Source organism: Phyllostomus hastatus, unplaced genomic scaffold (assembly GCF_019186645.2).
Source record: "Phyllostomus hastatus isolate PE091 unplaced genomic scaffold, TTU_PhHast_1.1 phas_scaffold_11, whole genome shotgun sequence".
NCBI classification, from domain to species: Eukaryota; Metazoa; Chordata; class Mammalia; order Chiroptera; family Phyllostomidae; genus Phyllostomus; species Phyllostomus hastatus.
The window spans coordinates 7,200,604-7,227,828 of record NW_025334005.1 but is presented as its reverse complement, the minus strand read 5'-3'; the positions used below and the strand labels follow the sequence as shown (position 1 = coordinate 7,227,828).

General features: G+C 42.5%; 1 protein-coding gene across 6 annotated transcripts; it reads left to right on the top strand.

Moving 5' to 3' along the window:
• The first annotated feature begins 615 nt into the window (after positions 1-615).
• On the top strand, positions 616-27,225 carry LOC123829448 (membrane-spanning 4-domains subfamily A member 8-like). Of its 6 annotated transcripts, none has more exons than XM_045855180.1 (8): positions 616-673; positions 1,296-1,344; positions 12,668-12,845; positions 14,658-14,783; positions 18,069-18,128; positions 22,665-22,781; positions 26,227-26,325; positions 26,497-27,225. In XM_045855180.1, exons 3-8 carry the CDS (start codon positions 12,684-12,686, stop codon positions 26,566-26,568), a joined length of 636 nt encoding a protein of 211 aa, XP_045711136.1. In that variant the 5' UTR covers positions 616-673; positions 1,296-1,344; positions 12,668-12,683; the 3' UTR covers positions 26,569-27,225. The 6 variants fall into 6 exon arrangements, with proteins under 6 accessions (XP_045711136.1, XP_045711135.1, XP_045711130.1 ...); XM_045855174.1 differs by lacking the exons at positions 616-673; positions 1,296-1,344 and adding exons at positions 7,724-7,909; positions 8,678-8,751; XM_045855179.1 differs by lacking the exons at positions 616-673; positions 1,296-1,344 and adding an exon at positions 5,006-5,159.

Here is a 27,225-nt window from a genome sequence, read left to right as displayed (position 1 = left end):
GGTGTCTTTATGTGTGTTTTCCCCAAACAGACATTGTCCTCCAGATTTGAATATTGTGAGAGAATAGAAAAGTGATATGTGGAGAGAGGAAAGCCAATAAGTGTGTGTTCATGAATGGGTTCCTATTCTCTGCTGAGGCATTTGTTAGTCCGTCGTACACACAGCTGTGCATATCACCCCTGAATGCCAAGTTCATTTCTGTGAAATCCCACCAAATACAACTCATTCTTCTCCACACAGATACCAGTAAACACTTACCCAATTGAACTTCGTTTAATTCGTTCCCTGCCAATTACAGACAGTAAATGTAGGTGGGAAAGCTCAGTTCTAGGCAGCTGGTAACCTACTTAGATGTTTTAGATCTTTCTAAACTTATCCCTTAAAAGGTCTCTGTGTGTTGAACTGTTACCGGGGAGACCTGAGCTAAGGGCTCCCCTCCTCCTGCACTATCATAATTTTACTTGATTCTCAAAACGCCTGGTAATCTTATCAGACCAGGCTCAGGACTGCTGAGTTAATGGGTAAGACATGTCTCCCTCCTCCTTCCTGCCTTGGTTTACTATCAATTTTTCCTAACAGAACCCAGTGTGTTTATTCTTCAAGAAAAACAAGTTGCCCACAACGAAGCACTGGGGAAGAGGGGCAGGAGAAACTTAGCTGCAGGCCGAACAAAGTGAGTATACTTATTAATCTAGTGATTTCTGTGGGTAACTCAGGGATGCTGGTATGATTTTTCTGACAAATGAGACTTATAATAATGTGACTACACTGAGCCTGGAGCGGATCTGCCTCAGACTCAGCCAATAGTGTGGGTTCTTGACCTTCCGCAGGAAAGATTTCACAGCATGGGTCAAGTTGATTTTGAGAGTATATTTATTAAAGCTGGGAACAGTAACACAAAGGAAGGACTTAGGGTAGAAGAAGGAACAGGAGAAAACTTAGGTGTGTTCTGCCTTGGCTCCCTAGACCCTTTACAGAAAAGAAGTGAGCCAAAGTGTGGCTACTGTGAGCTCACTGGGAAGTAAAAGTCACAGTGACAGAAGTGAGCCAAGGCAGGGCTGCTCTAAGCTCACTGGAAGGTCAGAGAAAAAGGGGACCTTGGAGACAGATGCAGGGAGTAAGCCCAGAATGAGATGCTGCTGCCCACTGCTGCCCTGGTAACAAGTCTCATGGGAACCCTTAGAGTAAGGAAAACGAGAGTAAAAAGTTCATGCTAGAGAAAGACCGTGGGCATGCTCCAGAGAAAGCTTGCACTGGCATCCTTTGTCTTGAGAATTTTTCTCTCTCTTCTGCAGGTGACAATCTTAGGGGAGGGTTTCAGCAGAATATTCGTCAGCTTTTCAGGTACATTTTTTAATATTTATGTTGATGCATCCATATGAACATATAGGGGAGTTTGGGATTATTCTTTGGTCAGCTTTAATGTTTTATCTTGGGTCTGTCTGGCTCTAATCATGTTTCTATTATTTGTTCCCCTGACTTCACCCATTACTGGGTTTGGCTGGCACAAATGGCATTAATTGGATCTCTGTTCTCTCTCTCCCTGACCAGGATGCTTTTTTTAAAGATTTTATTTATTTATTTTTAGAGAGGAAAGGGAGGGAGAAGAAGAGAGAGAGAGAAAGATCAATGTGTGGTTGCTGGGGGCCATGGCCTGCAACCCAGGCATGTGCCCTGACTGGGAATCGAACCTGCGATGCTTTGGTTCGCAGCCCGCGCTCAATCCACTAAGCTACGCCAGCCAGGGAGGATGATTTAAACTATGTGTTCTGTGGTCAAGGAGGAGAGGTATAAACCATTTGTTCTCAGGTGTTCTTGGTTATGGAAGCTGAGTTCTTGTGGTTCACTAGCTGGCTGTAATTAGTCAAATTTCTTGGTCTTGTTTAATCACCTCATCTCAGTTTTCTCATTCCACACCCCTATTACCAAGGAGACCTGAATCAGAGCACTCTCCCTCCTCAGTCCTTGCCTTGCTCACAAGAGAAGAATTCAGGAGAGAGATGAACACATATACTGGAATGAGATAGTTTATTTATGAAATATAGAGGGGGGAAAGGTAGCAAATTTGTTAGTAAGTTTGTTCTATACACTTGAGCCAAGGCAACTAGTGGGCACTCAGCTAACTGACTATTGAGGTACAGGAATTATATAATTGAATCAGCTTCTAGGTTCCCCCTCCTCCACCCCCTTCCAGACCTTGGGATCATTACAACAGTTTTCTTTCCCAGCTGTTGGAGATGATATGCACAGACTTTCAAGGGCTTCCCCTCCTGCACTATCAGAGTTTCGCCTGTGCTGTTCTGAACGCTCTTTAATCTTATCAGACCAGGCTCAGGACTGCTGAGTTAATGGGTGAGACCTGTCTCCCTTCTCCCTGCCTTACTTTACTATTTACCCTATTTAACACCCGTAGGAAATTTTCTGGGTTCTTACAATTCTGCTTCATTTCTTCCTTAGAGACTTCCACTGCTGAAATCTTGTAGGGGTGATAAGTAACAGCTTTCTGCTCACAAAGGCTGTGGTTTCTCCCCCTGCTTAGGGTATAGAAGCCTCTCCCTGCCTGATGTAAGGTTGACAGGCAATGAGATCTGAGACCAGGAGAGTGAGGCTGTTGGCTGACTTTTTCTAAATTAGGAGTATGCTGGAATCCCCAAAGAGCCATCATCTGGATATGGAATTGTATTTCAGAGGTACCGATTTTAATAAGGAGGTTAAAAGGCATGGCCCAAAGATGAAGAGAACTATAACTGCTAGGGGATCAAGGATGGGTAAAGACCAAGCAATAGCCTCCAAGAATAAGCTGGCAAAAGGGTCCCCCTTCCCAAAATTATGAAGCCATGAGGCTTGGGCATAATTGTTTTGTTTTGTTTTTTATTTTCACCTTGATTTGAAGAGTTCATGTAGATGAAGCAGGTTTTGTTGATGACTGCACACACCCCTTTGCCTGCTGGTAGGTAATCAAGGGTTAATCTGTGATCTAGTACAACATTAACAAGAGAATCTAGAGACTGTTGAAAGTTTTGAAGGGCATTGCCAGTACTATATTTGGGGAAGCTATATTGTCTGTGAAATTTTTTAAGGTGGCTTCATGATACACAAATCCTCTCCATGGGGCTATTACGCCAATGGCTGCCCCTATGCCAGTTATAATAAGACCTGTGGCTTTAATTTTTTGAGAGTGAGTAGTATTATGAACAGTGACAGAAATCCCTCTGGGTCTAAGAAAACCTAAGATGCACTGGCCCTAAAATTATGTGTTGTCAACACTTAGAAAGGCTAGAGCAGGTAATGGTTAGTGGAAGTTGGTATAAGGTCAGCCATCATACAGTTGTCTATTTTGGAGGTGTCCACAAAGAAAGAGGTATCCAGGAGGGGAGCAAGCTCATCCCATATATGTTATTGAAAACCAGGCTTGTAAGGTCCAACCCCAGCAGGTGTTTTCTATGCAGTCATGGAAAGGGTTCCTCCTTTCGGGAGATGGTCCCTTGTTCCTGTGGTGTTTTATGTGCTCTGGGGACTTGGTAAATGAGTTTCCACTTAATATTTTTTCTCACCAATAACTGCAGGTGTTCTGGAGATCATTTTGAGAATTAGTTTTCCAGGCATCTGATTTGGCCCTGTAGTCTAGTGGACACTAGTGTGTCAGATTGAAGGTACAGAAAACATTGTCAGAAAAAGTCTTTGGATATATCGAAGTTAGGACAGAATTATCTAGTTCAAGTTTAGTGACACATTCGTTAGACAAACCACAATGACAGCAGAGTTCTGTAAGGGTCTTGCATAAGAGCCTTAATATCGACTGATTATTAGTCTGATTAATGACTGGGGTGTGGTTGGTACAAGGAAAACCATCAGGAACTGAAGGGAGGTTTACTACAAAAGGACTGGCTTTCTCAAAATTTCTGAGGAACCCTAATAACAGAGTTAGACTTACACTGAGGGTTGTAGGGTGAACCTGGGTGGGAGGGGTTGTTCATGGCACAGCCAGCAATTGAGGAGCTGATCTTCAGCAGCAATGATATTGGAAAAGTTTACCAGTATATTACTCCCCACTGTCCTTGTAGGGATCTTTGGTACAGTACAGATATGAAAATAGGAAGGATAAACATTATTGGTTAAAATCTGAATAATTTGAGTGGAGTATACAGAAAAATTTTTTCCTGGCTAAAGAGGCTGGGTATACTAAAAGGATAGTATAAAGAGTGTCAAAAATATGAGGAAGTCCATTGTATTAAGACCTAGCTATTATGTTATTTACCTGTAACAGGTTTTGTTTCCTGAAGAGAAACTTGAGGTCCTTGATGGGTTCACAAGAGTGGGTCTCAGATAATGGTTCCTGTGGAGACTCACAAGAAACAGGTTTAATTTGAGATAAACGAAGCTGATTGACTATTTTTATGAGCTGACTGGCTATTTTAATAGCACTTGATGTGGACTCTTCTTGTTGTTGAGACTCAGGATTGTTGTCCCTCCAGGTTTTTCAATAGAATGTGTCCCCTGGGTTAACCCATTTGTGTTTGGAGTCTTTATCGAAGGCAGGCGGAATTTTGTTTCCATGCTCTTTTCTGTAATGCCTTTTGTGCCTGTCCTAGATTAACAATGAATGATCTCATCTAATAGCAGGGCAGAACTGAGAAAAACCCTGCCATAGGTGGGTAGAAAGGAGCTGACTTTAATTTTTCTCTAGGTGCTGCGCTTCTTCTCATGACACCTATGGGTAACATTGACCCCCAGGACTCTGAGGTTTCTTCACATAGTTTGGCCACACTCCATTTTAGAATTTGATTAGCTTTTTCTGTTACTTGAGGAATGAGTCTCTACAAAAGTGGTAAATAATTCTTAAAGCTTGAACCAGTTTTTGTACAATTTTGGCTATAAAAGAGGGTCCACTGTTGCTTGGTAAGCTTCTTTTCTTTCTTTCTTTTTTCCCCCCAGAGAGAGCAGGAGAGGGAATTGAGGGGAAAGAGAGAGAAACATCGATGTGAAAGAAATATCAATCAGTTGCCTCCAGTACGCTCCCCAGTCAGGGACCAAACCTGCCACCCAAGCATGTGCCCCAACAGGGAATCATAACTGCAACCCTTCGGTTCACTGAATGATAATCCAACCAACTGAGCCATACCTGCCAGGGCTGCAAGCTTCTTCTAATGCAAACCTAGGTAAGATTTCTTTTAGTAAGCACTTGGCCACCTTAGTAGCCTTTTCTATTCTAGTAGGAAAGGATTCAATCCATCCACTGAAAGTGTCTACAAATAGTAATAAATATTTAAATCTAGCTTTCGGGGGAATCTGAGTGAAATCAATCTGCCGCTCCTCCAGAGGGTATGTGCTCCAGTGTGGTATTGGCATCAAAATGGGAGAAGGAGAGAGGTGACTCTGGGGGTTATTTTTGGAGCAAAATACACCTCATCGGGTCACTTCCTTTATAGTTTTATGAAGCTTTTGTGTCATAAACAGTGGGAGACAAGGGTGGCAAGAGCATTTCTCCCAAGTGGGTGCTGCTGTTGGAGCCCTGTGATCCTTTTCTATTTTAAAGTTTGAGATAGTAAAAGTTTATTATCTCTTGACAGCCCACTTACTCTCCAGAGAATCCATTTCCTAAGACCCAAGAGACCTCCTCCGTGGTGTAGGAGGGGCCTTCCGGGAGCTAAGGGGGGTTGGGGAAAAGAGCTTCATCTTGAGTGATTGATGAAGACACTGCCGCTGTCTTAGCTGCCAGTGTATCGCTTTTGATGACATCTGTGTCCCCCTGTTGGCAGACCAAACAGCTTATCACTGCTCCTTTTGGGGAAGCGTTACAGCTCTTAGAAGTTCTAAATTTTCTTTACCATCTTTTACGGGGACATTTTTTGTTGGTAAAAGTCCTTTTTCTTCCCAAATAACAGCATGGGCCTGTAATATTAGAAACCCATACTTTGAGTCAGTGCAGAAATTAACTGGAGGTGTTTTCCAAATTGTAGGGCCCTTCTGTGTGTTACAAATCTGGCTCTTTGAGCCAAAGTAATAAGGGGCTATGGGTTTTGCTTCTCATGTTCCCTGAAAATGGAAAATGGCATGCCTGTCCCTTGTGACTCCGTCTTGTATAAAACTGCTGCCATCCATCAACCATTCAGCATCAGGGTTAGGTTCAGTTTCACCTTTTAAGTCAGGCCTGCTTGAACATCCTTGTTTGATAGTTTCATTTCACTGGTGTGCGACCTGGGTTTCTGGTTTATTGGTAAAAGGGTAGCAAGACTGAGAGTTTGGCAAACTTTTAGGCTTAGTTCAGGTGAGCCAAGGACAAGAGCCTAACCTTGTGACCCAACATAGGTTCAGCGGTCTGCCACAAAAGCCAAACCTGTGGGACAAGTGCTGGTGAGAAGGAAAGCAGTTTACTCCAGTGCCTGCCACCTGGAGAGATGGGGAAATCACCCCAAAGCCCATCCTTACCTCTCAGTGCAGGCAGGGGTTTTCTCAGGAGGGAAAACAAAGTAAAGAAATCAGGGGAAGGGGTTGTGGACACGCAGGACATCTTCCTGTAGGCCTCAATGTGGCTCCTTGCAGTCAGCATCCTTGAGTTGGCCATCTGGTTTCTTTTTAGCTGAATTTCTGGGTCCTGAGGTCAGGCTGCTGCTGAGGTTTACACAGGAACTGAAACTGTGGTTCCTGTAAAGTGCACATAATAAAAACCTTTAACACATAAGCTCTGGTTTTGAGAGAAAAAAATTGGGTTAGAGTAACAAGCTGGGTTTAACATTTCATCAGAGTTGTATAAAATTTTTAATTCCTGTTATAGTATTTACGTAGCCTTCCCACCACCATGAGCTATTAAAGTTCCTTGATTTCTAACACAGCATGTACTTGATGGGGATGTTGAACCTCTAATGGCTGCCCTAGAGTAAGCTTATTGGCCTCTCTTACTCAAAGAGCAGTGGCTGCTACAGCTTGTAAACAATCTCAGGGGGAGGGAGTGGGGGACTGGATAAAAGAAGGTCAAGAGATTAGCCAAAGAACATATATGCATAGCCCATAGACAGAGACACTAGTGTGATGAAGGCCAGAGGAGGGCATGGCAGGGGCTGGGTGGAGAGATGGGCAAATGAAGGGGGCAGAATGGGGAGCTCTGTAATAGTGTCAAGAATTAAAAAATTAGAAAACAGACAAAGAAACAAATGCACAGCCTATATCCCAAGACTTATGATGGAGTCTTTATCTACTTAGCTTTAGATGAATTTTTTTTCTTTTACTAAAATGTATAATGTCCTCTCATAGTTCAACTGCAGAATCTAGTCCCCTCATCTTTCTCCCTCTGGGATGTAATAAACAGACAACTTATGCCCCAACAACACATTGGAGACAAATTTTCTATAGAACGAAAATGGTTTTTACAGCATGCAATGTTTCTCCAAGGAGGTGGGTCAAAACATAGATATCAAAGCTCTGTGACCATTTACTGAATAGTGCATTTGATTTGAGAATATTAAAATGTACTACGTTATTTAAAAAAAAAATAAGAAAACAAAGTCACCAGCCAGCTGTGACAAGATTTAATTGTTCTGAGAAGTAAGCTCCTGGCCTTACAGTCAGACCTAATTTATGGGTGAGCACCCCAAGTGCCATTTCCTATTTTTCTGCTACTATAGGGTAAACGGTTTTTCTAAATTTGGCATTGCTAGGGCGGGTGCACTGCTTAGTTTGACTTTTAACTCTTTGAAGGCATGTTGACATTCAGCGGTCCCACCGATAGGCCCTTTGTTGTCTCCCTTTAAAGTCTTATGTAGACATTTAGCAATTAGCTCCAAACATGGTCTCCATCGCCGGCAGAAACCAGCTAGTCCAAAAAATCATTGAAGCAGTTTTTTAACTTCGTGGGACTCTGAGGGCCAGTATGGCCTGTTTCCCTTGGGGTGACAAGGTCTGGACTCTTAGGGTAAGTGGGTACCCTCGATATTGGACCCACTGGGAGGTTGTTTGGTCCCTTGGGAGAGAGACTGTATCTCCTATCTGCAAGGAGGTTTAACACTAGGATGGAGCTTTTATTTGAATTTTTTTTTTAGTACCTGAAATTGTTCAAATGTCTATACCATTTCCAAACAAATGGAGATGGTTTGTGAAGCCCTGAGAGAGTATAGTTCTCATATACTGGTGGGTTTCCCTAGTTTGGGGGTTGGTCCATTCAAATGCGAACAAGCACCGGGAGTCAAGATGAAGGAGGTGCAGCAAAAAGCATCCTTTAAATCTAACACAGTAACATAGTTGGCTTTTTCTGGGATTTGAGGTGAGTTAGTGTAGGGGTTTGGAACTCTAGAGTGTCCTGGAATTACAGCTTCATTTACTGCCCTTTGCTCTTGTACCAACCTGCATTCTCCATTTGGCTTTTGTACTGGAACATTGCAGAGTTGCACAAGGACTGGCAGGGCCTGCAAGCCCAAGCTTTAAATGTTTTTCATTGACAGGCTCAGTCCCTTTTAGAGGGTCGACTGCTCTTATGGCCTTAGGTTTTAGAGGGCACTGCCTTTTGTTGGGGGGGGGGGGTGTCTGTTGCCCTGCCCAGGACTCCAGTTTGCTGTAGCTCAGGGTTGACTTAAATGAGGACAGATTCTGGAATATCATCCACTTCTGCTTTAGGGTGAGAAGTTAGATCGACCAACAGGCATAACAATGAGGGTTCATTATCTACTGTGATTAATACACCTAGGGCTGCAGCAGTTCCCAGCCTAGACAAGACGGCCCTCCCTATAAGGAAATGGGCACCCCAGGAACACTGGAAAGGTATGGCTAAAAGTGAGATTCCTGAGACAGCAGCCCAGGAGTTGAGTAAAATGGTAGCTTTGAGGATGCCCATCTACCCCAGGCATCAAACAGGATTTGGAAGAAAGAGGTCCTGGTGAGTGGGTCAGAGCAGAGCAAATAGCCCCCATGTCTAATAAAAGATAGCGAGCCCCTCAAGGGTCACTCAAGGCTCCTCTGGTGATAGTGTCAGATGGCCAGTGGGGGTGGTGGTAGACCTCAGGCCCTGTCAGTTCTCAGGGGTTTCGATCATCATTGGTGTGGAGGTACCAGGTTCCCTTCAGAGCCCAGGACACTCGAGGCTCCACTGGCCTTCCCTCCTGCAGAGGGCGCACAGTCCTGGAGGTAGTTGGCCCTAAGTCGGTTGTGGGCAGCCCTTCTTTATGTTGTCCTTCTTGTCTGCAGGAATAACAGTGCCCCTTTTTTGTCCACTGCAGTTTGGGGCTAGGTGACCCTGAGGTGGCATTGGACTGTAGCTAACAAGTGAGCCTCTTGTGTCCATCAAAGGGCTTTTTGCTCTTCATCTGCCCTCCCTGGTTGTTAAAAGCCCTGAAAGCTATTTCTACCAGTTTCTTGGGCAAGGCCTGAGGTCCCAAGGCTAGTTTGGGTAGCTCTCTCTTGATGTCTGGGGCTGCCTGCTAGACAAAGTGCATCCCCAGAAATGTTCAGTGCTCACAGACTCAGGGTCGATGTTTGTGGACTTTCTTAAAGCTTCTGTGAACCCCCCACCCCCACACAAAAGGGCAGGGTTTTCATCCTTTTCTGAGTAAGCTTTTTTATATTGTTATACTTAACAAGTTTCAGTACATTTTTTATCCCTTCTATCAGACAAGTAACCATATGTGTCCAGCAGTTCTTTCCCTCTTGTCCTTTGTCTGTCTGTCCTAGTTTGATAGACCCAATAGAATTGCTTGTCCTCCTGGTTGGTATACAGGATGTGGAGCATGACGACAGGTTAATTCACCAGCATACACCCTTGCCACTGCTTTCCATGACAGTGCAGCAGTGGGAGAGAATGATCTGTAAACCAGACCAAGTCAGATCATAAGTCAGTGTTAAGTGATTAAATGCCTCTGTGAACTCACTAGTGTCTTTGGAAAACCAACTGAGTTTTTCTTTGCAAAAGGCTAGGTCAGACAGAGAAAACAGAACATGTACTCAAGTAATTCCTCCACAAGGCTCCCCTTTTGCTGCTTACCTCAGAGATGCTGCGTTAGGGTTTGAGTGATACTGAGTTCCACCCTGGTAGTGGTAGGACTATGAGTAGGGGCAGGTGTGGGCAGCTCTGCAGCAGAGGAGAGATTAGACAGCAGCAGCTGCCCTTTGGGGGATGTCAGGGGAGTGAGCTGGGAGCAGGCTGTTCTGCCCTTTGGGTGGGTTCTGTTGGATCCACTAGAATCAGATCAGGGTCTTGTGTGGGCTATGAGGAAGGTATTGTCTAATTTATTTGACACTGTGGCAACACACATCCTACAAGATTGTCTTAAATTTCTATCTTGATAAAAGTAAAAAAGTGGTGGTACATTTATACAATGGAATACTATGCAGCCATAAAAAAGAAACATTGACCCTTTGAAACAGCATGGGTGGAACTGGAGAATATTAGGCTAAGTGAAATAAGCCAGTCAGTGAAGAACAAATACTACACAACCTTGTCTAGAGAAGATAAGATCTTGTGATTCACTATCTGGCTATACAGTGGTCAAATTGTTTGGCCTCATTTAATTATCTGGCCTCAGTTTCCCCATTCCACTTACCCAGATATTTTCCTAGCTTATTACTATCCTGCCTTAATAACTGTAAGTGTTGGGTAGAGCCCATGGCAGTGTTTGTTGTACTAGCTTTTGGGAGTCTGCTCTAAAAACAAGAGAAGGAAAAAGAACTCAGACTGGTTAGACACATTGCTTGCAGCCTTGTGACACCCCAATCAGGAACCCCAGCCATGTCATGCCAGACTTCTGACCTGCACAAAGATGAGCTCATAAATGAATTTTGTTTTAAGCTTCTAAATTTATGGTAATTTGTAATACAAAGTACTATCTTTTAAGAAAAACCATGAAGACTTTGCAGCCAGAGGGATTGTGTAAAATCTCTGCTTCATAAGACCCTAAATTGGAAATAGTGAAATGTCTTTATCTGTTAGTTACCTTATCTCTAAAACAAGAATAGTCTAATACCTCTCCCACAGAGCTGTTATAAAAATTAGGCCATATGTATATAAGTATCTGTGAGAGTAGCTTATAAACAAACTATGGTTAAAATGGAGTGATACGAAGTTACCACATACTCAGTGGTAGCTGCTATAATTATAACTAATAAAGTCTTGTCATTCTTGTTTAGGACTTTAGAACCTTCTAGAGGAGACAGCCATGGTGATAAAGTGTTTCAATAAATATATGTTTATAGGCTTACGGTATTCAGGAGTAAGTGCAAGCAGTGTCTGAAGACTAGGAAAATAGATTCTAAATTCCAACCTGATTAAATGTCTCAAAGAGTGCAATATTTTGCATCTTATATAGGAGATTCTAGTCTGTGTATTAAGTATTTTAGAACATTTTAACCTCTGAAAGCCCTACCAACTTATCCAATCACCAGAGTTTCCAACTTCTTGAGTAATTCTGAGGATTTACTGTACCATCCTGTCTTCAAATCTATATATGTGATGCTACTGATATGGGATTCTGTGAGTCATTACCTTTACCTGTTTTATTTTGAAGTCAATTCCAGTTATATTACTACAATTCAATTTAACTTTTTCTCTAAATGTTATGTCAGAAACATAAAAGTTCTGTATCCAAATTGAATGTATAGTGGAATAAGGAAAGAAAATTTTCGTAATATGCGTTGCTAAAAAAAAAAAAAAGAAAGAAAGAACAAGAAATGAAAAAGAACATTTTAAAACCAGACCAGAATTCACAATTGACCTGAACATATTCTGCCCTGACAACATGCTTCCACGGAGGATAATGACTCCATTGAACAGATATTTATATGACTGGAACGTTAGAGAATTCATGGCCATGTTATCTGCCTGTTTCCTTCAGAAGTTGATAGAATTGTACTCAGTGTTCTCCAAGTGTCTCACTGTCCAGCTCTGCACTTTTAGAATACCCCTATATGCAAAGCACCATGCTACGCATGATGAGAGATATAAGAATCATAAAGATGCAGCCATTGTCCTCTATAGTGCTGATATTCTCTGGCCCTTAGTTTTCTCACCTGCAACAGTGGGCAGGTGTGAGGATTCAAGGGGATGTATTTGTAAAGCACTGAGTGTGAAAGTGCCCTCTAACTGCTACCTAATATCTCTAAAACTGGATGAATAAATTCACAGGGGGTTAAGATGCTCAAATATGTTTTTGTTTGTTTGTTTTATTTTACTACAATATCATTCTTTTTATTGATGTTCAAGTATAGTTGCCTCCATTTTCCCCCATCACTCCCCCTCACCCCCTATCCCTGCCTCCCATGCTTGATCCTTCCCCCTTTGGCTTTGTCCATGTGTCCTTTATATTTGTTCCTTGATGACCCTTCCCCTATTTTCCCCCATTATCCCTCTCCCTCCACCTCTGGCTACCGTCAGTTTCTTCATTATTTCATTGTCTCTGTATGGTACATTTACACAATGGAATACTACATAGAGGAAAGAAAGAAGGAACTCCTACACTTTGCAACAGCATGGATGGATCTGGAAAGCATTATGCTAAGTGAAATAAGCCAGGCGGTGAAAGACAAATAAATACCATGTGATCTCACCTACAAGTGGAACCTAATCCACAAAACAAACAAGCAAGCAAAATATAACCAGAGTCAAACGAGTTAATGAAAGTAAAATTTCTTTTTCAATGTAAACATTAGTGCACACATGAAGGATGATTGTATTGCATTTATTTTTTAGAAGCCTGAGTTCTGAGATGTCAGCAGGCCCCAGCGTTTACATTGTGGTTCGGGAGCAACCATCTCCGGACCACTGGTATTCACTCAACCCGTCACAAATCCTACACATCACTAGGAATCATCCTGTCCTTGTGAGTGCACAAGACCAGAGAACTTTGAAAGAGGGCAAAACCTTAGGGGTAAGTGAGACATCACACTGCAGGCTGGGGGCTAAATAGCTGCAGTGAGAAGAGAGAAGGGTTGGAAATACAAAAACGGAAAATCTAGCAAGTGAGGCTGGAAGCTAATCCAGCCTTGCCAATCTCAGGTCTATTAAGAAGCTCAGCTGTTGAGCACCACCAGGGCCTTGGTATGAGGCCTTATATTTTCTATCTTTGGCATTTTATGAAAAAGAGAGAAAAGCAACAAAGAAGCAGAAAATTGGAAGTTTTGTCCTGTGCCCCAGAATCCATGTTGATTATGTGGCCTCTGGAGAAGGTGGGTGCAGTGAGCCACAAAGGGGAGTCTAAAGCCAATGTGCTTGAATAGAATCTTTGCCCAACAGCAAAAAAATAATAATAATAATAACAAGAGCTCATAATGATTTTTGCCCTGAAAGGCTGACCTAGATAGTCCCATTTCATTGCACAGCTGAATGATGATATGTATGGATGCTGATCCAGGCTGCTCAGGTTCAGTTTCTAGCTCCAGTCCCATATACTGCTTGTGGAATGTCAATCAGTACAACCTGCATGGAGGGCCATCTGTATTGGCCAAATTTTAAAATATACAACAATTTCATTTCTGATACTTTGCCCTGTAGTCATGTGTGTGCACATGAGAAATATGGCATGCATGAGTTTATTTATTGCAGCCATGGTTTGTGATATGAAAAGAATAGAAAAAAAAAACAAAACCAAAATATCCATCACTATAATACAGCTTAATCAATCTGTTGTACATCCAAGAATGATGTGTTGCAGGGCTCTGAAAAGAAAGAAAGATCCTTGTGTAATGATATAGACATGACCTCAAACTATATAATTAATGACAAAAAATAAGAGGCAGACAATATGTATAATTTGCTACCATCTGTGCAAATTTATAGAAATAATATATTTGTATTCACTGCCACATTCATAGTATATACACATATGCATATATATGTATATATGTGTGTGTATATATACCATTTTGGCAGGAATATATAATAGGTTCCTTCAGCTGCCATAACAAAGTACTACAAATGGGATGGCTTAGAACAACAGAAGTTTACTGTCTCATAGTCTGGGGGCCAGAAGCTTATAATCACAGTGTCCATGGGTCCATGCTCCCTCTGAAGGCTCAAGGGGAGGACCTTCCCTGGCCAATCTCCAAGATTCCAGTGAACTTGGCCTAAGGCAGCATAACTCCAACCTTGGCATTCTCCTGTGTGCATGTGTGTCTCTTTACATGGCCTTCCTTTAAAAGGGTAGCAGCAGTCCTAGAGGATCAGGAGCAACCCTGTTCCAGTACACCTTGTGTTACCTAATTATGTCTGCAGCAACCTAATTTCCAATAAGGACCCATTCTGAGGCAAAGGAGACTAGAACTTCAACATATTAATTTGATGAGGGAGTGGCAGACACAATTCAATTCAAAACAACATCCCAAAGAAACGAGAGGAGCAGAGACACTTACCCACAAAGGTGTTCATCACAGTGCTGTGTATAATATGAAAGCATAGAAATAATCTTACCTGCCCAGTATCTCTGTTCCACCTACTCCAGAGCCATTTTGTATTATCAGTGCAGATATTTGAAAAGTTAATGGAAGGTTATGCACCCAAATGTTAGTGGTTGTTATATCTGACTGGGGAAAATTTGGAAAGTTTTCTTTTCATTTTTACATTTTCATATTATTTTTTGACCAACAAAACAAATGTGTTAAAAAACAAAGGAGTTACAAGGCAGGGAAAGGGAGCATATTTCATCCCCAGAAACACAGGTCTCAGCTTATGGCTCCCCTGACAGGCCCTCCAGCTCCTGATTGGCGTGATATACATTAGCCTCGGTGGCATCATGGATACCATCAAGATGACTGGGAACTATATAGCCCCCTCATTCACCGGAGGCGTTCCCTTCTGGGGTGGTATCTCGGTAAGTAATGACAGTCACCCTGCAAGTGAGTTCCAGAGACTGCCAACACAATCAGGGCCACCTTGTCGAGCTGTGTTCTTTGCTGCAGGAGTTTTCCAGTCAAGAGAGCATGTGGGCTTTGAGCCCAGCTCAGGCCTTGTTCACTAAGAACGTTAGTCTGCTTGTGCAGCCAGAACAAATACCACAGACTGGGAGGCTCAATAGCGGACATTTATTTTCTCACATTTCTGGAAGCTAGAAGTCCTACATCGAGGTGTCAGCAGGGTTGTTTCTTCTGATGCCTCTCTCCTTGGCTTGTAGAGGGTTGTCTTCCTCCCTCTGTCTTCACATGGTCTGTGTGGGTCTATGCCCTAATGTGTCTTCTTATAAGAACACCTATCATTTGATTAGGGCCCGGCTATGTGGCCTCATTTAATGTTCATCACCTCTTTAAAGATCTTATCTTCAAATATAGGTGCTCCTCAGTTTATGATAGGGTTACATACCAATAAATCCACCATCAATTAAAGACCTCCTAAGTCAAAAATGCATTAAATACTACACTACAGAGTATGGGCTGTTCACCCTTGTGATCCCTCTCCAGATGGGAACTGTGGTTGGCTGTGGCTGCCATCCAGCATCATGAAAGAGTATCTTACCACATACACTTACCCAGGAAAAGATCAAAATTCAAAATCTAAAGAACAGTTTCTACTGAGGGCATATCACTTTCACACCATTGTAAAGTCAACAAAATATAAGTGTAACCATCATGCATCTGGAACCATCCCTACAGTCACATTCTGGGGTATGGGGGGTTAGGGCTTCAAGAGGTGAATTTTGAGGGGATGCAGTTCAGCTCAAAATTCCAAGTGACAACCTTGTAAGTCTCCATGGACCCAGACTGGGCACCTTTCCTGATTAGCCCACCTCAGAGGTCAGGAAACCTTCCTCTGGATCATTAGCCCAGAGGCAGCATCTTTTCTAATCCACACAAAGAATGACATATTGGGAACTCGGCTCAAGTGTTGATCAGTGCAGGCCCCCAGCCTGAGCTCCAGGAGAGAACCATTTCCACCACTTGCTGAGAGTGGATGCCCAGCCACAGAAGAGTCATTAAGAAGAGGGGACTCAACCTGGTGTTCACAGATGGCCTCAGAGTCCCACTTTTAGAAAAATATTTGGTATATTAGATGATTACAGTGGGCTGGAATGGGAGTAAACAGGAGAAAACTATACTTGAACAATGATTAAAATAAAATTAAAACAAAAAACAAAAAACAAAAAAAAATGATTACCTTTTTCTGGAAAAGTCCATAGTTTTTGTCATATTCTCAGGGTGATCAGTAATCCTTAATAAGTGAAGAACCTCAGGTCCTTTCCCTTCTCCAGTGTCTCACCTTTATGATTCTCTTGCAATCTCCTCAGTGTCCTCCCTCCTGCACACACACAGCCACTCACAGTCCCTCCTTCTCCTCCCTCCCACCACCCATCTCCTTCACCTCCCTGCTATAACACAGTCTGTCTCCCAATCACACACTTCTCTGTGACTCAGTGCAACTTTTGTCACAAATAGCACAACTCCAGACTAACCTGGGCATCAGCCAAGTCACCCTGTCCCATTGGACTTAAATAAAATAGTCTGGAGTCATTCGCCACACTCAGTACACGCAGCATCTGTAAATCAGCAGGGATTATATTCTTGGGAGCACTTTATCCAAGTACTCACTCTCACTTATTCCTATTCATGTCTCAGCCCTGAAGCTGGGGTCTTCTCTCAGTTTTGCAGAGACTCAGACTGGGAACTCAGCCCCAATTCCTTTGCTCAGCCACAAGCACCTGTGTCTGCATAGCAACCTGCAGTGGGGTTTGGGCCATGGAGAAGATAGCACCACAGCCACAGAGCAGTTGCTATCAGGTGTTAGATTCTCTTATGCATTCTTAAGTGCCTGGTGGCCTTGGTGGCCATCTCTTCTTCCACCAAGCTGTTCAGGTCCCATTAGCCCACATGACACCCCCTTTCCTTTTTTCTACAGGGCAGTTTTACTCTGTGTTGCCTTCTTGACTCCAGGACTCTCTGTTCCTCAAGATTATAAATGTCCTTCTTCAAATCAAGACCTATTTCCTTGGGTACCTCAAGGACCAGGAGGGAAATCAGAATTCAAGTCCTGATTCCTTTCTTACTCATCAAGTCTCTACAAACAGAGGAACATAAGATTGAGGTTCATTATTCTATTCCAGGAAAAATAGCATTCCCCTTAGAAGGCACAGGCAGCTAGAGCAGGTTTTCATTGTGAATACCCATTTCCACTGCATGACTCTACCCTAAGGGGGAGATTGTAGGATGAGGGTTAAGATCACAAGATCTGGAGTCAACTACCTAGATTTGATTCCCATATCTGCTACTTGCTGCATGTTCTCAGGTGGGTTACTTGAAATCTCCAAGCCTCAGGCCATCCTTCTATGAAATGGGAAGAGGAATAGTGCTTGATGGGCCAATGTGCAGCTAAATAAGACAAGGTAGGAAGCACTTCATGTAGGGCTCAGCAAAGCATTCATTAAACACTGGCCAATGCCCTCTCAGACCCTCAGGGACAACAGGGAATCCCAGCAGCCACTGTGCCTGCAGAGCATGCGTGTTGAAGTAAATACACACAATGTACCCCATAGGCCTCATATTTGATGTTCAGCACTCTAGAGATGCAACATGCTTCTCAGTAACTAAAACTGACTTGTCAAATTATAGATATGCAATGATTGATGTTGGGCTTATATCTAAAAGCAGTGAAAATGGGGGGATCCCCTTTCCTCTCCTCCCCAGAGCCCCCATGTCTGACTAAATCCTATTGGGAGATCAGCAAGATATATACATGTGGGGAATTGAAGATAAGGAAAGAACTAACTTTTTCAGTGTCTACTGTGATCTACCATGAGCAAGACATAACAAATGCCAGATTCAAAGGACAAATGATCTCATGACAATGACACTTAGGAAGACATACTATTTTTCCCAATTTTCAGACAAGGAAATACTGAGAAATTAATTACTCAAGAACATGTGAGTTTCAAGCTAGAATTCATGACTATGTCTGTTGTATCCTAAGAATCCATATTTATCCCAATTCACTGCCCTGTTATGTGGTACCAAACACCTCATTCATTCATTCTTTTATTCATGTTGAGCTGGAGGACCCAGCAGAGGAACCTAGCATGTGTGAGAGAATATGTGTGTGACTATAATCCCTGGAGCCTGAAGGGGGTGACCCTTACTTCTGACCTCTCTCTAAACTCCCTCTTCTGTGCCAGTTTATCATTTCAGGATCCTTCTCAGTGGCATCAGAACTGCTGCCAAACTCTCTTTACCTGGTAAGTCACATCCTGAGACAGGCTCTCCCCACTGTAGACCAATAGCAGGGACACACTACAAAGGAAAGAAGCTAACACACAATCCCTCCTCCATCCATGCACCTACTTATAACCAGACACACAGCACTGATATGCATGCTCACTCATACTCACATGCAGGACCACACCAACCTGGCCAAGTCACAAGTGGGAAAGAGTCCAGAAGATTCAGGGGAAGGAAGGGAAATACAGACATCTTTGCTGAGGTGTCAGGGTGTGGAGACACAGAGAGTAACTCTCCAAATAGAATCTTACAGGAGGAGGCAAAAAGCTTCCCAGGGCACAGGGCTCCCGTCCAGCAGAGCAGGGCACTGAGACTGCCTGCAGTGCACAGAGCTGACCTCCAGACACTTCTACAGAGAAGCCAGGGGAGGCTCAGGCAGTGGCTTCCCTAAGGAATCTAGACAACCAAGCTCTGTCAATCAACATGGCCAAGGCTTTGAGATCGCCTAGCAATGGACCAAGAAAGTACCTTTATTTCTCTCACAGCAGGTTATCTAGGGCAAGGGGCCCCAGGTTGGCAAGGTACCAAGCGAGATGAGATTCATTTGAGGATCTCCAAAGGGAAGATTTTTTTCCACCATTGGCTCCCTCCACCCAATACTCCCATTCCCTCCCTCCAGCAATCATGTCCCTTAGTTCCTGTCTTGGGTCATGCATGTAAGTTCTTTGGCTTCTCCATTTCCTATAGTGTTCTTAACACTCCCTGCCTACTTTGTACCTACCAATTTGTACTTCTTTTTTAAGTATATTTTACTGCTTATGCTATTATAGTTTTCTCAAAATTTTCTCCCCTTTATCCCCCCTCCTCCCTGTACCCCTACACCCTCCAGCACTCTCCCTGTTAGTTCATATCCATGGGTTGTACATATCAGCTCTTTGGCTTCTCTGTTTCCTATACTATTCTTAACCTCCCCTGTCTATTTTATGTCTGCCAATGATGCTTCTTATTCCCTGTACCTGCCCCCCATTCTTCCCCTCCCCCTCCCCACTGAAAACCATCCATATGATCTCCTTTTTTCTAGTTCTGTTCTGTTCTAGTTGTTTGCTTAGTTTTTGTTTTTGTTTTTTAGGTTCAGTTGTTGATAGTTATGAGTTTGTTGTCATTTTGCTGTTTGCATTTTTTATCTATTTCTTAGATAAGTCTGTTTAACATTTCATACCATAATGGTTTGGTAATGATGAGCTCCTTTAACTTGACCTTATCTGGGAAGCACTTTATCTGCCCTTCCATTCTAAATGATAGCTTTGCTGGTTAGAGTAATCTTGGTTGTAGGTCCTTGCCTTTCATGACTTCATATACTTCTTTCCAACTGCTTCTTGCCTGTAAGGTGTCTTGAGAAATCAGCTGACATCAGCTTCCTTCTAATGGGAACACCTTTGTAGGTAACTCTCTCCTTTCCTCTTGCTACTGTTAAGAGCCTGTCCTTATCTTTAATCTTGGGTACCTTAATTATGATGTGCCTTGGTGTGTTCCTCCTTGATTCCAATTTCTTTGGGACTCTCTGGGCTTCCTGGACTTCCTGGAAGTCTATTTTCTTCACCATATTGGGGAATCTTTCCTTCATTATTTGTTCAAATAACTTTTCAATTTCTTGCTTTCCCTCTTCTCCTTCTGGCACCACTACAATTCAGATGTTAGAGTACTTAAAGTTGTCCCATAGGTTCCTATGCCTGTCCACATTTTTTTGAATTCTTGTTCCTTCATTCTGTTCTGATTGGATGTTATTTTCTTCCTTTTGTTCCAAATCATCAATTTGAGTCCTGGTTTCCTTCCCTTCACTGTTGGTTCCCTGTATATTTTCCTTTATTTCACTTTGGGTAGCCTTCATTTCTTCCTTCATTTTGTGACCAAGTTCAATCAGTTCTGTGAGCATCCTGATTACCAGTGTTTTGAACTCTGCATCAGATAAGTTGTCTATCTTCTTGTCACTTAGCACTTTTTCTGGAGTTGGCATACCTGTTTTCTGTCTTGGCATACCTGTTATGTTGCAAGGGGATGGAGCCTTATGTATTTTTGCTGCATTGTGGTGTTGTCTGTGAGGGAGGGATCAGAGAGGGAACAATGCTGCTGGCTTGCTCTACTGTAGCCCCACTTTCCAAGGAACTCTCCTGTGAGACTAAGAGTTTCTTCCATCATTGCTATCCCCACACTATTTTACATCTGGTTTTGAGTCTTTAGTTTCCTGTTCAGCAAGCCCCACCTCACCTACATGGTCCGCCACCTTGCCCCACATCCTCTCAGCAAGGCTGCCCATCTCCCCTCTCCACCCCTTCTACCAGTATGGGTGAATGTTTCTTTAACTCCTTGGTTGTTGGAGTTCCATGCAGTCTGACTTACTGGCACCTCTGGTTGTTTATTGTTTTTAAATGTGTTGTTATCCTTCCTTTGGTTGTATGAGTAAGTGAAGCATTTCTACCTATGCCCTTATCTTGGCTGGAACTCCTCTCAATTTGTACTTCTTAATCCCTGAAACTTTGTCATTTTGCTGTTTGCAAAATGAATCTTACAGGAGGTAAGTCTCCTCCTTCCCAGTCTCCAGTCTCCTCCTTCCTCCTCCCAGCTGATAACCCTCCAAATGATCTTCATATCTCTGATCTGTTCAGTTCTGCTTGTTTGCTTACTTTGTTTTTTTTTTTTTTAGATTTAGCTGATAGTTGTGCATTCATTGACATTTTAATGTTCATAGTTTTGATCTTCTTTTTCATATATAGTTCCCTTTAACACTTCAGATAATAATGGTTTGGTCATGATTAACTCATTTAGTTTTACCTTGTCTGGAAAGTACTTTATCTCCTCTTAAATTCTAAATGCTAGCTTTGCTGGAGAGAGTAATCCAGGTTGTAGGGCCATGATTTTCATCATTTTGAATACTTCTTGTATTCAAAGCCCTTCTAGCCTGCAAAGTATCTTTTGAGAAATCAGGGACTGTCTTATGGGAACTCCTTTGTAAGTAACTATCTGCTTTTCTCTTGCTGCTTTTAAGATTCTCTCTTTATCTTTAACCTTTGGCATTGAAATTATGATGTGTCTTGATGTGGTCCTCTTTGAGCCCAACTTGTTTGGGACCCTCTGTGCTTCCTGGCCTTGTATGTCTACTTCCTTCACCAAATTAGGGAGGTTTTATTTCATTATTTTTTCAAATAAGTTTTCAAATTTTTTGCTCTTCCTCTTGCCCTCTAGTACCCCTATGATTCGGATGTTGGTGTGTTTGGAGATGTCACAGAGGCTCCTTATTCTATTCTCATTTTTTTTTTATTCTTTATTCCTCTTGCTGTTCTGACTGAGTCCTTTTTTCTTCCTTACATTCCAAAACGTTGATTTCAATCTTGGCTCCATCCCCTCCATTGTTGGTTCCCTGTGGGTTTTTCTTTATTTCACTTAATGCAACCTTCATTCCTGCCTGGATCTATTTTATGCTATTGCAGTACCTGACAATTTCTCTGAGCACCCTGATAACCAGTGTTTTGAACTCTGCATCTGATAAGCTGCTTACCTCTATTTCATTTAGTTTCTTTCCTGGAATTTTGTTGTTCTTTCATTTGGGCCATATTTCTTTGTCTCCTCAATTTGCTGGCCTCCTGGTGTTTGTTTCTGTGTATTAGGTAGAGCTGCTTTGACTTCCTGTCTTAGTAGCATGGCCCATTGTAGAAAAGTCACTTGTAAATTGTGGGGGGCAGGGTGTTGGGTAGTCACCACCATGGGGCAACCCATTTCACCACTTTGTGGTTCTTTGTAGGGGAGAGCTCAGAGAGGAGACAATGCCACTGTCTGGCCTCTGGAGATTGCCCAAGAAGAAGCTGTCTTCCCAGCTAGTCACTTCACTTCCTCTCCTCCTCCCATATGCCATTTGTTCCCTTCTAGCTGTTGCCCTGATCCTGAGTCACAGAGGTGGATGGTCTGCATGATTCCTAAGTCCATTGCAGGCCCCTTAGGAGAAGTTTCTTGAGAATCTCTCAGTTTCTCCCACCATCCCAACCCCCACTGATTTTTGCAGGCAGAAGTTATTGGGATTTATCTACCTGGCACTGGAACCCTGGGATGGGTGATCTGGTCTGGGGCTGGGGTTGCTCACTCCTGAGGTACCCCTTCCAGTTTTTATCCACAACATGTGAATGTGGGACCACCTATTCTGCTGCTTCTCCATGACTCTCTGCATCTTCACCCTTCCCATTTGTCTGGAAGAAGATGTGATTTCTTTAAATCCTGGGTTGTCAGACATCCATACAGCTCAATTTTCTGACAAATCTAGGTGATATTTGTTTTACAGTCTGGTTGTAATTTTGCTGTAGGTGTGCATGGAGGTGAAACATAATTTACCTATGCCTCCATCTTGGACAGAAGCCAATGCCCGAAACTTTTTTACAAAACACCCCTTTACTTCCTCCAGAGCTAGGGTCCCAGGAAATTATATTAAGAAACACTTATTGAGCCTCTACTCATCTCAGCAACAATGATTTTTTTTCTCTCACCCTCACTCTCTGTGTCTTCTTTAGTTGAGGACTTACATCATCGTACACATCTTCAGTGCAATCACGTCTGTGATTGGAATGTCTCTCTTCATCGCAGAGATCATTATCAACAGCCCATATATACACCTCTACATGGAAGTGGTGAGTATCCCTCTCAAACAATGCTCCCCTGGGTTCCAGCTCAGGTATGTTTAGGAAATCATTAAAAACAGACCTAACCACCAACCTTCTTCACCAGGCACTACAGCAAACAGCAGTGCTATCAGCATCAGAACAGAGTTTAAAGTCCCTGACCTGGAGCTTTATTGCTGTGTTACTCTAAGCATGTGACTTTTCTTAGTCTTAGTTTCTATGTTTATAACTCAGTACCTACCTTTGGACATTATTTGGAGAATTAAATGCAGTTATGCATATAACGCACAGGTACCTACCAAACTGCACCTCACTCACATGCTAGTCTTCTTGCCCATTATTATGGGCAAATGGGTTAGAAAAAGTCTTCGGTATAGGGCCAGAGGGCAAATATTTAAGGCATTGCAGACCATCTGGTATGTGTTGCAGACTCAAGCCTGTGTGAAAGCAGACATAGAAAATGTACAAATGAATGAGTCATCTCAGATTATAGACCAGTGCTATCCAACAGAAATATAATGTAAGTCATGATTGTGACTTTAAATTTTCAAATTCCCACACTACAAAGTGAAAATAAGGAATAGCTGAAATTAATTTTAATAACATGTATTTAATTTGATAGGCCCAAAAATCTTATTTCTATATGTAATCCATGTAAAAAAATTATTAATTCATTATTTTGCATTTTGGAGGTCACATCTAGGAATCCAGTGACATTTGGCCTTTAAATCACATCTCAAGTCCTTGGGGGATTCATGGCTACTGGATTAGGAAAGTGCAGCTACCAATGAGCCCCATGAAAACTCAATGACTCCCTCTGCACTACAGCCCTGTCCTCCCCACCCACTCAAGTTTATCACTGCTAGTGTTTATCCCCTCTCCCTTACCCCCCCTTCTACATCCATTCCCCCCTTGGCTAGAGCTTTTCATTAGCATCTACACATTGTTCTGTTTCCTTCATTTTCAAAAACAAACAAATTAACTTTCAGTTACTGCAGCTACCAACCTTGTCTGTGGCTGCATCTTGCATCTGCAGAAAATTTAAACCAATTGTCTGCCTCATATCTCCAATTCTCTCCTCTCATAACCTCTGTTAAACATTCTTTGAGCCGAGTTTACCCTAAAGCCTCCTCTGCTTGAGGTCCCCAATTATTCCTCCTCTTTGGAGACTTCCCAGTGGCTTCTAGGACCTGTGGCTGATGTTCCCCCACCCACAATGATCATTCTCTTCTCTGTCTCCTGTGCTCTTCTTCTCATATCCCCAGTCTCTCAGGTTCAGTCCTTGATCTTCTTCTGTTTCTCTCTCCACTTACTGTCTGGAATTCTCATCCAGTCTGGTGACTTTCTCTGTGACAATGACTCCCCAAACCTGTCTCCCAAACTTAAGTCTTTTGAATCCAGTTGTCCACTCACCATCTTGAAATTATCGTATCCCATTCTTGTCTCCAGATTTTACATTCCAAACTTTCTCTCAGGTTTCCTTTTCCCCATTGATGGTTACTGCATCCTTCCAGTCACTCAGGACAAAACCTTAGTGAAGTCCTCAACCTTCTCTATTTCTCCCACACCTGCCAGCCAATTCCTCAGGCAATCCTACCTCTTTCACCTTTAAAATGCACCCAGAATCCAGGCTCTGGCCTCAGCCCTTGAATCTGAACAAGAAGGGCTGGATTTCATCACAGCCTTATAAATGATGAGCAAGAGACTGAGCACTCCTAAGTCTCAACAAGCATGAATTAATGTTCACAAAATAATACATATCTAAGATGCTTGAGGAATCCCTCCTCCCTCGTGGAACATTTCTCCTTCATTTTTAAATTATGCAGTTGTCATAAAATATTATATTAGTTTCAGGTGTACAGCATAGTGTTTAGACATTTATGTAACTTATGAGATGATCACCCCAATCAGTCTAGTAGCTGTATAACACCACACATAGTTATTACAAATTATTGACTATATTCCCTATGCTGTACTTAAATTTACCTCCCTGTGACTAATTTTATAACTGCCAATTTGTACTCTTATTCCATTCATCATTTTCACTCATCCCTCAACCCTTCTCCCATTAGAAAGTTTTATTTATAAAAGAATTTTGTTGTTAAAAACACATTTGAAATGGACCGGCATCATTTGTGAAGACTGCTCTGTCCTAAACTTCTGTGATTCCTTGACTAAGACATCATCACCCTGCATTTGCCTCTGTCTGGACACCCTTTCCTAACCCATGTCTATAAATCTTCTACCAAGCATGAACCTCTGTCTCTTCAGTGCCCCAGAAGCTAAATTTGGAGGGAAGAGAAGGAAAGTGCTAAGGAAGTTCTCTCAAAAAGTGATGATTCTCCGAGCAGCTAGCTGTCACACATGCCATTTTAAAAATCATTGTCAACAAACATTTGTTTTGTACATACCCTGCATCAGGCACATTCACTTTGATATTTATCCTCTCTTATCATTGAAAAATAAATGGTTTCTGAAGTATCTCGTCCTTTGTTGTTTTTTTATGATTCAAGTGGATTCTACACAATCCCTCCCAGATACAGTGGGAGACCCCACTCTCCTGGGGATTCTTAGAATGAGCAAGAAAAGGACTTACTGTATTTTCTGGACCATAAGACACACCAAGGTTTTAGAGAAGGAAAATAGGAAAATATATTGGAAGCAAAAATGTGGTAAAATACTTAATAACATAACACTTCTCCAATGTAAATGTAAACAGAACTCAACAGCAGCATTAACAACCATTATTCCTCCCAAATTTGGCAGGGGGGGACGTGTGCCTTATAGTCTGATAAATATGGTAGATGTCTCCTGGCATTCAGGTGAAATCTACTACTACTGAATTAGTTCAATTTGGGGATCCTTTTACTGACTCCTTTTCAAACTAAAGACGGGCCAAATTATCGCTCTCCACAAAATGCAACTGTCACAGGGCAGAAAGCTTGTGTCAGTAGCCAACTTTCTCTAAAGGTTCAGAAGGATGGTGGAGGTTTACATCAGAGCTCAGGCAACTACTGAAGACTGAAGATTACACATCCCTATTTTGTCAAGTCTTCATTTCTCACAGGATGCCTTTGTCTGCAGACTCCACCACCCATCCTGTTGCTCAGTCCTGTATTTCTTCTCTAACCCTCTCGCTTTCCTTCTTGTGGCTTGTCCATGCTCCCAAATTTCTATTCAGTTCCTACACAGAACAGCTTCACCCTCTCACTGTCTGACTCCAGACAACGTCCTTAGGTCTCATCCCCCGTACTGAAACAGGGTATCAAGGGTTTCCCCTAGACAATGACTATTATTTCCCTTACAGGAACACCAGTAGTGTTTGACCCTCACCAAAACCTGGTGAGATATTTTCTCCATGAGACTGAGATAAAGGTTAGAGGACTTCCTCATAGCCATTGCAGAGGCACACTTCTAGCCAGGACACATAACCTCCTATTTGTTCTGGTTCCAGTTCTTTGGAAGGACTACTTCTGGCATACTGCTCTCCTTCAGCATCTTGGAGTTCTGGATTGCTTTCGCATGTACCATCCTTGGCTACAGACATAACAAAGTAAGTTCGAAGGCTCCTCAGTGGGTGGAAAGATTCCCCACAGAGGGTGGAGACTAGAGGGATCTTCGGGCTTTCCTTTCCTGCCCAGGACCATGGGAGTCCAGGAATGTCTAAAGACCTCTGTGCATGCCCTGCTCTTACCAAGGCACCTCCTGTGCCTGTCTTTTCCAGAGCCTTGTGGAAGCCCAAAACAGTTCTGAAGCAAACCAAGTGGACACCGAACAACCAGGGAACTCACATTAGACAGATTCCAATAAGGTGCAGAATTCCCAATATGCTAAACGTTCTAAAAGCATCTTTCACTGGGACCAAAGGAAGATCTCCCCTTACCAGACTTCTGAAACTCAGCTTCTTCCTTCCCTGACAAACTAAGGAATGTGTCTTTCCAACTGTGTGTACCCTGGACTCCATTTACTTCATCCTGGTAAATTGTGCTGTGCCTCTATTAAAAATGAAATGGAAATTTCAAGTGGATTTTAGCAAAGAGGTCCTCCCTAGGGCAGCCACATGTGGGGACATCACATGCACTTATTCATGTGCTTCCCTGCGTGGGCTTAGGAGTTAGAGGAATAAATGTCCTGACAACCCAAGCTTCATTATTTCAATCATTCACTCAGTGAATAAATATGAGCTGAGCATTTGATATGTTCAAGCCTCTTCATGGCAGGAGAAGGATGAACATGAGTGAACACACAAAGTGTTTGATTTCAAGGCACTTCTGTCTCACATGGGAGAACCACATGCAAATATCTTTCTCTAACACAAAGCAAAATGTGAGGATGTATAAAGAAAACAGAGAGGGAAATGATTTATTTCTGGCAGTGACAGGGAAGCAGAGAACAAGACTCATTGAGTAATCAACATTTGCTGGTGCATTAAAGAGAGTGGCATTTTTATTGA